The sequence below is a fragment of the Arvicola amphibius genome, chromosome 4 (assembly GCF_903992535.2).
Source record: "Arvicola amphibius chromosome 4, mArvAmp1.2, whole genome shotgun sequence".
Lineage (NCBI taxonomy): Eukaryota > Metazoa > Chordata > Mammalia > Rodentia > Cricetidae > Arvicola > Arvicola amphibius.
The window spans coordinates 14836288-14851659 of record NC_052050.1 but is presented as its reverse complement, the minus strand read 5'-3'; the positions used below and the strand labels follow the sequence as shown (position 1 = coordinate 14851659).

General features: G+C 48.5%; 1 protein-coding gene across 2 annotated transcripts in view; it reads left to right on the top strand.

Annotated features, from left to right (window-relative positions):
* The window catches only part of Milr1 (mast cell immunoglobulin like receptor 1), a 16260-nt gene extending 2237 nt beyond the window's left edge, over nt 1-14023 (top strand). Inside the window, exons 3-7 of one of the 2 annotated variants that reach the window (XM_038325771.1) lie at nt 1301-1567; nt 6205-6315; nt 9652-9741; nt 11459-11527; nt 12307-14023. In XM_038325771.1, the coding sequence (XP_038181699.1) occupies nt 1301-1567; nt 6205-6315; nt 9652-9741; nt 11459-11527; nt 12307-12359 (590 nt within the window). In that variant the 3' untranslated portion in view covers nt 12360-14023. The remainder of the gene's footprint in view (nt 1-1300; nt 1568-6204; nt 6316-9651; nt 9742-11458; nt 11528-12306) is intronic. The other variant, XM_038325772.1, reaches the window with a different exon arrangement.
* Nucleotides 14024-15372: the final 1349 nt, after the last annotated feature.

Below are 15372 nucleotides of genomic sequence, written 5' to 3'. Positions count from 1 at the left end.
TCTGGGACAGCCAGAGCTACACAGAGAAAGCCTGTCTCAAAAAAATTATGTATGTGTGTATGTATGTATGTATGTAGACAGGTTACAGACTGGCTACCAAAGGCATAGCAGACAGAGTTCAAGGAATTCTAAGAGGCCTTACCTGAAGGCAGTCTAGTATAGCCCAGGCTGGCATAGAACTCACTATGTAGTAGAGACTGACTGACCTTGAATTCTCGATCCTTCTGCCTCCATCCCCCAAATGCTGAATTTACAGCTGTGATTAAACAGGGGAAGACAGACCCTGGGGACTCTGGGGGCATCCTGGGAATAGAGCGGGAAAGGACTCGTGGGAACTGGGTTTGTGGTGGGTGATGTCATGAGAGAGTCAAAGCTGCAGGTCTGTCCCTGGTTTATGGGAAACGTAATCCGTGATAAGAAAATTTGGCAGTGCTTACCTGAAAAGCAACACAAATGGGTGAGAGGTGAAAGCCCTGGTCAACGCCAAACCAAAACATAGCATAGCCGTAACGAGTCTTTTTGTCTGGAAACACGCAAACAAGCCCGCAGTATGGAACATGGGTGTGCACACCAGGTGGCCTCATGGGTGTGTGGCCTCATGGATGCCTACACTGGATGGCCTCATGGCTGTGCACACTGGGTGGCATCTGGCATACCTAAAGAACAAAGGAAAGGACTGGGGAAACAAAATTGTCCTAAGGTGTTTGTTTCGTCTTGAAAAAAGGGGGTGTTTCTTACTCTTCTCACTGTTGTGACCAATACCAAGACAAGAATCAACTGAAGGGAAGGAGGGTCAGCTGGGCTCACAGCTCCCGTGACAGCTGAGAAGCTGTGACGGCCGGGGCCTGGTCACAGAGCCTCCACAGTCAGGAAGCAGAGAGAGATGGATGCTCAGCTCACTGGCTCCTTGACTCCTTTTTATTCAGACTGGGAACCCAGACCTTTAGTGGATCACCCACACTCACGTTCCCCACCCCGGTTAACCCAGTCTAGAAGCTTCCTCACAGATGTCCCAGAGGCGGTCTCCTATGTGGTCCTAGATCCTGTCAGCTTGACACTGTTAACCATTACACTGGGTCTCCTGGCGCCCTGCTCGCCTCTGAACTCCTGTATGGCTAAGGATGGCCTCGAACTCCTGACCCTTCCCAACTCCATCTCCCACGAGCTGGAATTTCAGGCATAGGAGCTATCATTTCTGATTTACCCCTGGGCATTGTGTACGCTAGGCAAGCGCTCCGTTGCAGTTCTAGCCCCATCGAGCGATCTTAATGAAGACCGCCATGCCATTTTGTCTTTCCAGAATTACCTTCTCCAAATCTGAACTCAAGTATGACTGTGGTCAGCATGGACCAAAATGTATCTCTGTCTTGTTCCAGCAAGAACACATCGGTGGATATCACCTATTCACTATTTTTGGGTAGGAAACACCTACAAACCAAGATAAGTGGGGAGACTGTGACTTTTTACCTGAAGATTTTCAATGCCAACGAAACAGGCCCCTACAAATGCAAAACCAATGATTCCAGTGGGGCGAAATACAGTCAGGAATTCAGCTTCACAATCGCCAGTAAGTGCCTCTCACCATACAATGGAGGCCTGGGTGGGGGTGGGGGGTAGGGGAGGAGGGAGGCAGAAGGAACTCTCTCTGGTGCTATGGAGGGCTCTTGGCAATTCGAAACACGAACATGCAAAGGGGCTGGAGACTCATCACTTGCTGCAGGCTTTCTGCTCCCCTTTCTTATTCTGTCTGGGCCCTCAGTCTCAAGGATGGTGCTCCCAGGCTGGAGACTGTCTTCCCTGCTTTGCTAATCCTCCATGGAAGTGCTTCGCTGATCTCCTAGTCCCTCCCTCGCCTAACCAAGATCAGCCTCATGTGTTCTGCTTTTCTCTGCTGCCTTCCCATGCTTCTCTTAGCCCAGAAGCAGTAGCCTGTCTGTGGTGACCTTGATAGTGAGCCCCTTGGAGAGTGAGGGAAGGGATCTGAAAACATTAGGTCTACAGTCTTGTCAAACCTCATAAAGAACCACTGGCTCTCCGGGTCTACCAGTGTGGGGACCCCAAGCCACAATCATCCATGCCAAATTAAATTCAAACGAATCAAAAAGGTAGTAAAAAATTCTAGGGCTGGCAAGATGGCTCAGTGGGGTAAAGGCACTTGCTGTGCAAGTCTGAGTTTGGTACTCACATAAAGGTGGAAGGAAAGAGCTGACTCCACAGAGCTGTTCTCTACTGCCACATGCATGCTGTGGCATGTGCACCTGTGTACATTCGTTTGAATGTGCACACAGGTGTGTGCACACGTGTACACAAACACACACAATACATTTTAAAAACTCAATACCATAGTACTGGGTATACCTTTAACCCCAGTACTCAGGAGGCAGAGGCAGTTGAATCTCTGTGAGTTCAAGGCCAGCCTGGTCTATATAGTTAGGTCTAAGCTAGCCAGGGCTACGTGGTAAGACACTATCATAAAAGAAGTAAATAAAATTAAAAAAAAAAACCCGATGCCACACCTTGTCACATTTCCGGTATTCCATAGTCGCAGGTAACCGGTGGCTGCCATGCTGGACAACATAGCAGATGTCTATCACTACAGGAGGTTTTGTCAGATGGAAATGCAGTCAGAGGCTCTAAATCTTAGGGCACAAATGTCCTAATCTAATCTAGCACAGCAGAGCGTTCTTTCCACGGGGAACGCTCAGAAGACCAGGGTGTCAGTCACTTGTTTTGTTGCTGTCACGGAACACCTGGCCAAACCCTTTAAAGGGAAAGGATTAATTTGGGTCCCCAGTGGCACAGTCATCCAGAAAGGGACAGTCACAGCAGCAGGAGCGGGAGGTGGTGGGTCACATTTCATCCACATACAGGAAGGAGGGGGGGGGAAGGGAGGGAGAAGGAGGGAAAGGGAGGGAGGGAGAGAGAGAGGAAGGGAGGGAGGGAGGGAGGGAGGGAGAGAGAAAGGGAGGGAGGGAGGGAGGGAGGGAGAGAGAAAGGGAGGGAGAGAGAGAACAGAGGAAGAGAGAGGGGAAGCCTTGTGCTCAGTTTCTTTATTATTATTTTTTTTTTGGACACAGTCTCATTATGTAGCCTTGCCTAGCCCGGAACTCACTATGTAGACCAGGCTGACCTCAGACTCACAGGGATCCATTCACCTGCCTCTACCTCCCAAGTGCTGGGGTTAAAGGGAGGTGCCACCAAGCCACTTTCTCTTCCTTATGCAACCTGGGACTTTTCCCATGGGATGGCACCACCCATGCCTAGGGTGGATCTGTGCACCTCAGTTAACCTAATCTATATAATCCCTCATGACTTGCCCCGAAGTTTGAGTCCTAGGGGATTTTAGATCCAATCAAGCTGACACCACTCTTTACCAGCACGGCGAGAGGTACAGGTTTGTACAAGAGTTTCATGCTGTGGGCTCCAGGTGGGAGGCAGCAGGTATAATGAAAGTGGCAATTGTGGCTGTCATAGGATGGGAGGAGGAAACTGACACAGACCTGGAGCTGTGGCACACAGTGACTTTACAGAGTCCTCTACCCTGCATGGTAAGGACGCCAAACACGCATTCTCTGCACGTGGCCTTCCTTTTTTTGTTTTGTTTGGTTTGGTTTGGTTGGTTGGTTTTTTTTTCGAGACAAGGTTTCCCTGTAGCTTTGGTGGCTGTCTTGGAACTAGCTCTTGTAGATGAGGCTGGCCTTGAACTCCCAGAGATCTGCCTGCCTGCCTCTGCCTCCCGAGTGCTGGGCTCAAAGGCGTGCGCCACCACCGCCCGGCTCCTGCGGTTTTTTTCAAGTGACATTCTGTCCCATCAAGCTGTTGCTGGATTATAAAACACGACCATCTTCAGTGAAGTCTCGCAGGTACGTCTCTATCGACGGTTCACTTTGTGCAAGCTGCTGTTTGTTGAAGCTAACTTGCTTCCAGGACATCAGTGGTACCTAAGCCACGGCAGTTCCCTGAGCCCCATCAGGACTGATGGCTGGAGCTGTAAGCACAGGCTCCTCCCTCTGGGATTCATTTGTCGGCTAAGGCTCGAGAACCTGGATGAACCACACCCTGATTGGTTGGTTGGTTCTGTCCTCATGGAGCCTCTGGTCTAGGAGAAAGGACACAAAACCCAGACAAATGACTCGAAAACTGTGCCAGCTGTTGTTGAGGACATTGGCACTGCGTGCAGAAAGGCAAGGGCTGGAGGAGGACCCATGTCGGCGAGGTAGAAGGGCCTGTCCGAAGGGCTGGGAGAATGAGAAGGAGCTAGCTATGCGGGGAGACTGGGAAAAGAGGGCTCTGGTTGAAGTTCTCGACCGAGCTAGTTCGAGGTGGTTGATGGTCAGAGAAGCAGGCGAGTTACAAGGGAAACTTCAGACACAGGGCGTCAAGTTTGCAGGGGTCTGGAGTAGTGGGAGTCAGGGCTCTGCAGCCAGTCTGCATTTGTCAGGACCGTGACCTTGGGCCTTTCCTTCTTCCTTTTGGAAGCAGGCTCTCCTGTAGCCAAGGCCAGCTTTATACTCACGTAGCCAAGGATGACTCATATGGAGTTTCAGGACAGCAAGGACTACAGAGAGAGACCCTGCTGCAAAAAGCAGAGAGAGAGAGAGAGAGAGAGAGAGAGAGAGAGAGAGAGAGAGAGAGAGAGAGAGAGAGAGAGAGAGAGAGAGAGGGAGAGAGGGAGAGAGAGAGAGAACTAAAGAAATCTATTTTAAAAAAACCCAAAGTGTAGAAAAGAAAGAGTAGGGGTTGACAGCAGACCAGAGCCCTGTATTTCCTGTTTTGAGTTTCCCTTAAATAAATTTAGCAGGGCCACTTCTGTTTTTCAGAGGAAGTAAAAATACTTGTACAACTGAATCCTATAAATGGAAACACAGAAATGTGATACTTTTGGTTTAGAACAAAGTCAGCCTTCAACCATATACTTGGGACTGGACTGTTGGCAGAGTCATGCCCATGGCTCCGTGAGTGGAGGTACTTGGCACCAAGTCTGCCTGGGGCCCACATAGTGGAAAGAATTGACTCCCATAGGTTGTCTTTTGGCATCTATATGCACACAGTAAGCATGTATATGTACACACTCTAAATAAATTTTGATTGTAGTCATTCTTAAGAATGAACAAACTGGTTGGGTTGTGGTGGCACACTCCTTTAATCCCAGCACTCAGGAGGCAGAAATAGGTGAATCTGAGTTTGAGGCCAGCCTGGTCTACAGGAGCGAGTCCCAGGGCAGTCAGGGCTACATAGAGAAGCCATGTCTTGAAAAACCAAAACAAGAATAAACAAATAGCCGGGTGTGTTACACATACCTGTAATCCTAGCATTTGGGAACTGGAAGCAGGAGGGTCAGGAGTTTACATAGCCAGTTCAAGACAAGACATAATGAAGTCTGAGCATCAGTTCCTGGAAGCTAAGAGGCGACCTTGCTCCACCCTCTAATTCCTCAGCACTTGGCTTGGGCCACACTGCGTGTGCGCGGTTAGTCAGGCTAGCTGCTTGTCTGGTCCCCAGGTGTGTGTGGCTCCTCAGCAGGTCATTAGCCTTGAGGCCAGTGACCTGGAGTAAGGGGTTGATCTGTGTACATGGACGGAGTACTCGGTATGGTTGGATATTGTTTGAGTGCCCACTTTCATCCTTATAAACCTGGCAGCTGCCCTGATCAGTCAGATGGGAACAGGTCTAAGCTGATTTTATTTATTATGTGTGCATGCACGCCTGTGCATACGGCACTAAGTGGATGTCAGCGGACAGTTTCGACGGGGATGCTCTCTGCTTCCTCAGTGTGGGTTCTAGGGCTTGAATTCAGGTCCTTGGGCTTGCCTGACAGCGCTTTACCCTCCTGAGTCATTCGCCAGGCCCAGACCAATCTAACTCCATGCTGCATGTAACAGCTAACACATGGGACTTGTTTGGGTGACCCGCATCCTGTAAGGCTAACTAAGAGCTGCCCCTAAGCACCCTGTGTCTGTCCTTACAGGGCCAGGCTGCGCTGTGAGGAACCCAAGCATAAAGAGCTGGGCTGCTCTGTGATGCCTGTGGGGGAGGGAGGAACGAGGATTATGACTTGAAGAACTTCGTGGCCCAGCAAGGGAACTCTTATGAGGTACACAGTGTACTGGTTAAGTCAGGAGACAGCCATGGCGGCCTTTCCTAGAGCACTTGGCAGGTCGGTGTTCTAGCCGGTGGTGACCTGTGAACTCTGTTTTCTTACAGAAGACAGCTGCCCTTCATGTCTGCTGTCACAGCTGCTGCCAGCAGTGCTACTGGGGCTGCTGGTAATAATCCTAGTTCTGGTTTTCTTCATTCGAACAAAGTACAAAAGAGGTGAGTTCTCCCTGGTATGGTCCTGTTGAGGTTCAGACTCAGCCGGGCAGAGGGGAAGGGGCAGAGTCAGAAATGGAGCAGGGAGAGGCTGGAGAGATGCCTCCGCAGCTGGGCGCACCCACAGTGTGGTACAAGCCCTTGTAACTCTGGTTTCAGGGGATCAGGTGTCCTCTCCTGACTGTGGTGGGCACTGGGCACACACAGGATGTCCATACATGCAGGCAAAACACTTATGCACATAAAAGAATTAAAAATTTATGGGCGGTGGTGGCGCACGCCTTTAATCCCAGCACTCGGGAGGCAGAGGCAGGTGGATCTCTGAGTTCGAGGCCAGCCTGGTCTACAAGAGCTAGTTCCAGGACAGGCTCTAGAAACTACAGGGAAACCCTGTCTCGAAAAACCAAAAAAAAAAAAAAATAATAATTAAAAATTTAAAGTGAATACTTAAATAAAAAGAAGTGGAGTAGTGAAAGCACAGTTTTCTAATCTAATCTCAGATGGTTGGAAAGTGGGCTTGGTTAGGACCTGGATAGGAGACATGGAGTAGGGAGAAAATAAAGAGGAAGAGGGTTTGATCCCTGGAGCCCACAGGATGGAAGGGGAAAACTGACTCCCATGAGTGGTCCTCTGACTTCCATGGTGCTGTGTGGCATGCATATAGCCACACTCTAGCAAGTAACTAAATGTAATTTTAAAAAAAATTTAGAAAGAGACAAGACGAAGCCAGGTGGTGGTGCTCACCTTTAATCCCAGCACTTGGGAGGCAGAGGCAGGTGGATCTCTAGATTTGAGGCCAGCTTGGTGTACAGAGTGAGTTCTAGGACAGCCAGGGCTACAGAGAAATCCTGTCTTGAAAAACCAAGCAAAAATAAGAGATGAGAAATGAAGAGGTGAAGAGACAGATTTCATGAGGCTCACAGGGCTTGACCTTCAAGTCCTCAGTGAGGCCCTTATGATGGGGGTTGTCTGGAGAGCCAACCTCACCTGGACACAGCTTACACACAGCCCTATGCCCCCAATCCCCATGACTGAATTAGAATTCCGCAGCTGCAGCTACCGTCTCTAAATTATTAATAATATTTGTACTTTTATTTTGTGATTGGATCTTTCTATGTATGCCTGGTTGACTTTGAACTCACAACGATGCTCCTGTCTCAGCTTAGGAATGCTGAGCTTATAGGCATGCACCACCACTCCCAATTTATACTTTTTTCCTTTGAGACTGGGTCTTGTAGCCTAGGATGGCCTTGAACTCACTGTGACTTCTGATCCTCCTGTCTTCGCGTTCCCAGTGCTGGGATTACAAGCACAGTCTCCTCCATTCAATGTATCTGACAGTAGGGGTGAAACCCAGGGCGTTGTGCACGCCAAGCAAGCACTCTACCGAGTGGCATCACCAGCCTGTCTCTTCATAAAATTATGCTAAAAATACGCACACAATGAAATTTGCAATTTTACTCCCCCATCTTTCTTTTTAACGGGACGCCATGTGCTAAACCAGAGCTCTACACGGAATCACGCCTCAGCTCCGCAGGTGTGCTTGTCAGTGGCGTCCAGTCCTTTACTCTGTTGTGGGACCATCAGCTTCCCCTGCTGGAACCCAGTGCCCCGAGATAGTCCCTCATTCTGTCTCCCCTGCCCGGTAGCTACCTTTCTGTGTTCTGTCGCTACAGAACTATTTGTTCCAGCGGCATTCTGCAGCAGTTGCCTGTCTTATTTTGTGACAGGGTCTCCTGTATCCCCAGGCTGCCCTCAAACTCACTGTGTAGTTGAGGATAGCCTTGAACTTCTGGTCCTCCTGAGTGGTTGGACTGCAGGTGTGCAGAATGAACCTGCTTGCTAGGCAAGGACTCTACCAACTGTGCCCCATCCCCAGAGACTGTCCTTTGGTGTGTGGCTCCCTGTGCATAGCAGAATTCTTTCCTCTTTAGGCTGGGGAACACTCTGATCTGTGTGCATACCTAATGTCATCTTTCTACCCCTGCATCCCATGCTTGGGTGGCGTGCATCTCTGGCAATGATAAACGGTGTTGCTGTGCACGTGGGCATGCATGTGTGGACGCCATTGTTTACAGCGAGAGACTCCTGAAGTTCACTGTATATCATAGAGGTGGTCCCGAGAAGAAACCCTTCAAAGGGTGGAGCCTCTAGTCTCTCAGCCACCTTCAGGAAGCTTGTGTGGCATTGGGTGGGGACATCTCTCTCTCTTCCCACTTGATGCGTGACAGCAACAAGAAACCTTTCACCAGCTGGGCAGTGGGGGCACATGCCTTTAATCTCAGTACTCAGGAGGCAAAGGCAGGTGGATCTCTGTGAGTTCAAGGCCAGCCTGGTCTACAGAGAGAGTTCAGGACAGGCTCCAAAGCTCCAGAGAAACCCTGTCTCAGAAAAGAAAAAGAAAAGAAGAAAAGAAACCCTTCCTTCACAATTCAGTTAGGAGCCTTTCCTGTTCCCTGTTTCCTTTAATCTGGTAAAGATTTCAATGTGGCCCCTTCCCTGGTCACACACACGTGGAGAAAGAGCTAGATTTGCACAAAACAGCACCTGTGTCTCAGCACAGAAGGTTCCAAGCAGAGAGTTGTTGGGTACCTGGTGCCTTTGCCTCTCTGGGTCTCGCCTTCTGGTCTGTGGAACAGGGCTATGGAGAGACTCTGAATTAGTAAGACTCATTCACAGATGGCAGGCCCCTGTGCCTCCCTCCATCTCTACAGGGACAAAGGTCACAGAGGGCAGGCACTCCATTGACACAGTAGTTGAAAAGCCCCTGGGACAGTTCAGTAGTACGGTCCTTGCTTAGCTTGCATGCCCTAAAAACCCTCGAAAGTGGGTGCCCTACTTAACACAGCTCCTCAGACATCTCCAGAGCATCTCCTTCTGCAAACAAAACCACTGTCAAAGTGGCATTAAGATTTGTGCACGCTGTTATCTCCAGCTCTCGGGAGGCAGAGGCAGGAGGTCTCAGAGTTCAAGGCCCGCCTGGTCTACAAAGCGAGTTCCAGGGCTACACAGAGGAACCCTGTCTCGAAAATTTTCTGCTGACGGAACTTAGCGGTATCACTCATCTCTCGAAGATGACCCAAGGCTTCCCACCAGCCATTCTCAGGAAGGAGAGAAAACCATCTGTAGGCTAAGGCAGGCCTGGTCAGGAGGCCCTGGGGCAGAGGAATGGCTGTCCTATACAGATCTGTGGTTGTGTCTCGCATTGCTGGCCAGCATTGAGGCATGCCTCTTAGAATCATGGGAAATTCTGCACCTTGGCAGAGAAGACAGGAAAAATGTCTAAATCGGTTAAATGTGACAACTCTGCCTTTTTTTTTTCTTTCTTTTTTTCATCAGGAAAAGCTCGGACAGAGAGCGAGTCCAAGGGTTCTGGAGATGCACCCATGCAAGGCGAGCTGTATGCTAACGTCTGTGAGACTCAGACAGGTCAGGGGCCTGGCCGGCTGTTTTGATTAGTTTGGTTGGTTTGGGGTGACTGTGTACATGTATAGTATAATATGTATATATGGTGCGCTGCTTTGATGAGTTTGGTTGGTTGGTTTGGGGTGACTGGGTACATGTATAGTATAATATGTATATATGGTATGGTGCTGGAACTTGAACCCAAGGGGTCACATATGCTAGACAAGTACTCTACACAGTTCTGGTTATGGAAAAAAATACTTTTAAAAAAAAGATTCTCCAGAAAGATGGGTTAAAAAAAAAAGGGAAGGAAAGTAACAGAGTATCCCATCTCCCTCCCACCTCTGCCCTCCATCTCCTGTCTTACTCTCATGCAGCATGTCACCAGTCGGCCATTCTAGCCTTGATTCATTTTTTCTTTTTTTACTTAATATACTTAGATATGACTTTATATTAGCTTGGGCTGACCCATGCTGTATCCCAAAGTCTTTCATGACCATATTTTTGTTTTTTCAAGATAGGATTTCTCTGTGTAGCCTTTGCTATCTTAGAACTAGCTCTTGTAGACCAGGCTGGCCTCAAACTCAGAGATCCACCTGCCTCTGCCTCCCAAGTGCTGGGATTAAAAACGTGCACCACCACTGTCCGGCTATGATCATCTTTTAAAAAAAGTTTTTGCTGTTAATATATGTGACTGCCTTGTTATGTAGCCCAGCCTGGCTTCAAGCTTGCAATCCTCCTGCCTCAGCCTCTTGAGCGCTGGAATCACAAACATGTGATACTATGTCCAAGTTGATCTTTAAAAACATCTATTTTAATAACAAATAAAAACTATATGTTTATTATGTGCAACTTGGTTATTTGGGAACAGATTTTTTTTTTCTGTTTGCTTGTTCACTTTTTTATTAGCATCTAGTCTAGGCTGACTTTGAACTTGCTATGCAGCCCAGGACGACCTCTAACTCATGATAATCCTCCTGCTTCATCCTTACAAGTCCTAGGATTACAAATACGACTTAAATTGCATGGCATCCTTGCCCAGAGGCCATAACTTTTTATATATCTATTTCAGTCTGCATGCTGCAGAAGCGAGCACATCTCATTTTTGTTTGGTTGCTTATTTGCTTTTTGTGATGCTTAGGATCAAACCCAGGGCTCCACACATGCCAGCCGAGTGCTGGACTAAGTGAGAGAGCATAAAACTGGTCCTTCACAGTCTTCAAGAGGGTGGTACTTAATGACTAGCTAGAGTTACCACACCGTACAATATTTAGCTGCTTATCAAATCAGACACTGCATGTTGGATGCTTTGTGGTGGAAGGGCCTAGCTAAGGGCTCCATCCCAGGCAGCTCAACTGGTCTGGGTCACGCTCTGAGCTCCCAGTCACTCTCTGAGCACTGTGCAAGCCCTGAGACACCAGCACCAGCTCCCATTTTCTGACATTCCCATCTCGCCAAGCAGGAGCAGGGATCAGACTTGGAGGGACAGCAATGTTTCCACACCCCGTCCCCCCAAAGGAAAATGTTCTCTCTTGGTGCACCACCCCCCACTGCTGGAGGATTCGAGAATCAGCTCAGTGACACTATGCATTGCCCCCCCCCCCCCACGGTTGGAGGATTCGAGAATCAGCTTGGTGACACTATGCATTGTCCCCCCCTCCCCACGGTTGGAGGATTCGAGAATCAGCTTAGTGACACTATGCATTGTTTTCCTTTTCTGGTTCTGTTTGTTTTTGCTCAGAGGCAGGACAACCCCAGGAGCTACACTATGCCACCCCAGTCTTCAAGGAGGTGGCACCCAGGGAACAAGGTAAGCCATGATGGGGATAAGAGATGCTTTTGGAATGAGACAAGAGTCCTTGTGACATCACTGTGAGCAGGGACTTTGTATCTGGGATATGGGGACCCCAGGTGCCCAGAAAGTCAACAGTAACCAATAACAGCTCCCACAAATATGTCAGGTGCTGAGGCTGGAGGAGAAAAAGACAAGGTAGAAACTGTCTTCTAAATACTTCCAAGACAGGCTGGAGAGATGACTTGTCCCTTCCAGAGGACCTGTGTCCACTTCCCATGCTCAAGTCAGGCAGCTCACGACCGCCTGCAACTTCAGCACCTGGCCTCCAAGGGCACCTGTGCCCACATGTGCATACACCCCTCACACGCACGAAATTAAAATAAGAATTAAAAAAAGTCAAAAAAACTCCCAAAAGGATTCAGTCACTACTAAAACATTTTCAAGGGGGCTGGGGAGATGGCTCTGTGCTCGGAGCTCTTGCCTGCGTCACTCACATGGGACATGAGTGAGGACCCCCAACCCTCATGCAAAAACGCTTGGTGCAGCCATGCTCGGGCCTGTGACCCCAGTGCTGAGATGAGGAGCCTGCTGGGGCCCACTGACAGTCTGAGGACAACTTGGTGTCAGCGCTCTCCTTCCTCCCTGTGGGACCGTGGGATAGAACTAAGGTCTTCAAGCTTGGTGTCAAGCGCTGATACCCACCGAGCCCACACTCCAGAAATGGGGATCGCATTTAGACTTTGCCTGAGTTTATCGCTGGAAGTGACTGAGTCCCTTTCCCTTTTCTGTTTCAGAAGGCCATGCCGGTAATAAAGCAGATTACGTCTATTCTGACCTAACCTACTGAGGTGTGAAGAAGCCAACTGCATCCCGTGTAAAAGAGACTTTCTAGTAAGCCGGTGTGTACGGGCAAGCGGCAAATCCGCCTGGTGCTTCGCTGTTTCACACCAAGCTGGGGAAGGAGGACCCTGAATTCAAGACCAATTGGGACTACAAAGCAAGACCCCACCCATCCAGGCGGTGGTGGCGCACGCCTTTAATCCCAGCACTCAGGAGGCAGAGGCAGACATCTCTGTGAGTTGGAGACCAGCCTGGTCTACACAGTGAGTTCCAGGACAGACTCCATAGCTGCTGAGAAACCCTGTCTCGAAAAAACAAAAAACCCACAAACCCAAAACTATTTAAGCTAGTCACCAAAGTGAATTCCTATTTTTCACATCTGAACACTATTCCTTTGTCATCTAAGTAGCCAGGCTTGAGAATAGTTATAAAGTGTTTGATTTTGTGGGCGTCCATCGTCCTCACTTTCCAACACCATTTAATTACCTCAGGGCTGAAGAGGGGACTGTGCAGTTAAAAGCACATACTGCTCTTTCAAGGGGCAGGAGTTTGATTCCCAGTATCCACATCCCACAGCTCATAGCTGCCAATAACTTTGTTTCCAGAGGATCCATCACTGTCTTCTGGCATCTGCAGGCACTGCACTCATGTGCACAAGCACACACCTAAACACTTAATTAAAAATAAATAAGCCTACAGCCATATCACCCGGAACATGCCCAATCTCATCTAAAAATAAATAATAAAAATTTAAAAAGTTAAATCTAGGCCGGGCGGTGGTGGTGCACGCCTTTTCCCAGGCAAAGGCAGGCGGATCTCTGTGAGTTTGAGGCCAGCCTGGTCTACAAGAGCTAGCTCCAAACAGGCTCCAAAGCTACAGAGAAACCCTGTCTTGAAAACAAAACAAACAAAAGTTAAATCTTAGACAACAGTGCTGTTTGTGAGAGAATCAAGAGGGATTACATTAATCATTTTTCATGATCCCTTGTCCCCCTGCCCACCAAAGGTTCAAACACAAAAACACAGTGTGGCCAGGTGTGGTGGTACACTTTAATTCTAGCACTCAGGATACAGAGGCAGGTGGATTTCTGTGAGTTCCAGGACAGCCATGGCTACATAGTGAGACCCTGTCTCAAAAATAGGAAGGAAAAAAAGCAAGCAAGAAGAAACACACAATGAACAGCTATAAATAGAGACCACCACAAAGCATAATCCATGTCTAAATATAGGTGACCTTGAAAATGGGTCTGAGGGTCTGGGGTGCTGGCTCCTCAGGAAAGAGTGCTTACTCCACAAGTATGAGAACCTGTGTCAGGTCCCCAGCACCCACGTAGAGAGTCAGGTGTGGCTATACACACCTGTAACCCCTGAAGTGTAGGGGAGCAGACCTTGCACGTGTGTGTGTGTGTGACTATGTGACTGCAAACACAAAGTCAGTATTGGTGTTAATGAGATGGTTCAGCAGTTAAAAGCCCGTGCTGCTTTGGCAGAAAACACTGGGTGGCTCCTAATCCCCACATAAGGCAGCTCACAACTGCCTGAACCTCAATTCCAGGGGATCCGATACCCTCTCTGGACTCTTGGCACTCATGTGTGCATATGCCCCCACATAGACACCCATATATACCTAATTAAAAAGAAAACAAATCTTGTTAGTATTGATTTGCTTTTTTTTTTTTCTCCCCAAGACAGGGTTTCTCTGTGTAGTTTTGGAACCTGTCCTGGAACCAGGCTGGCCTTAAAGAGATCTGCCTGTCTCTGCCTCTCAAGTGCTGGTATAAAAGGTGTGTGCCACCACCGCCCAGCTTGAAATTGATTTTTTTCATTGTAGCACAAACACACTAAAGTATCTTCCTCGTGCACCAAGCTTGCATTGTGTTACGGTACAAGAGGAGGATGCTATCACCAGCAAGGGTAGGACATCATCTTTGCCTGTTTTGAGGGATCAGTGGATTTAAGAATGCTCAGATCTCAAATGTGCACATCCCAAGGTGCATTCTGGACTGATATTTTATTTGTATTTTAATAAATGAAGCTTGCCTGAAGATCAGAGACTACAGCAGGCCCCACCCACTGGTGAGTCTTACAGACCAGGCAGTGGTGACACACACCTTTAATCCCAGGAGCCACACTAGTTAGCCATAGAAACCAGGTGGTAGTGGTGCACGCCTTTAATCCTGGAGAGGACTTTACTTGGGGTTGTTATCAGCTTTGGGCTGTTACAAATAACACACACTAATCAAGTAAATGTAATTTTAGAAGTAAAGAAATCCAAATACAGGAGACAGTATTCAAGCTTTCCAGGGGGATTCAGTCTTCTTTAAAGAGGAAAAGGCTGTAATTAGTCTCAAGCCTGGTGACTAGCAGCGCCAGGGCTAACTTTACAGCCAGCTGTCCAGACAGTGTCAGCTGGTGCAGGGACAATGAAAATGCTGGCCCAAGGTATAAATAAACTCAAATATAACTTACATCTCCCGAGTTCCGATTTCCCCCTGAACAGGAATCCCCCCCCCCATCGTGTTCCCCATAAACAGCACCTCGGGTGGGGGCTATAGACAGGGGCAACCTCACGTAAGACTCAAACCAACAGGATGTGTTGTGTAATGGTAGGGAGTCTACCACTCTTGAGCATGTGGGATCCTCCCCGAGACGGGGGATTCAAACTGGAGCCAGGATTGTTTGAAGTGACTGGCAAGTTGGAAGCTGGCCGTGATGGTGCACACCTGTAATCCCTCAGAAACCTCACAAGTTGGGTGGTTCAGCATCAGCTCCCAAGCCCCCACAAAGCGCTGGGTGGTTTTTCCAGCCCAAAGTTCCACAATCTTCCCTGAAATAACCTGGTCAGGTCTTTTACAGCAGTGCCCAGGGGTGGCACCTCCCACAGTGGGATGGGCACTCTCACATTAATCATCCATTAATCAAGAAAATACCCTGCAGAGAAACCCTGTCTCGAAAAACCAAAATATATATATATATATATATATATATATATATATATATATATACCCTGTAAGTTGGGC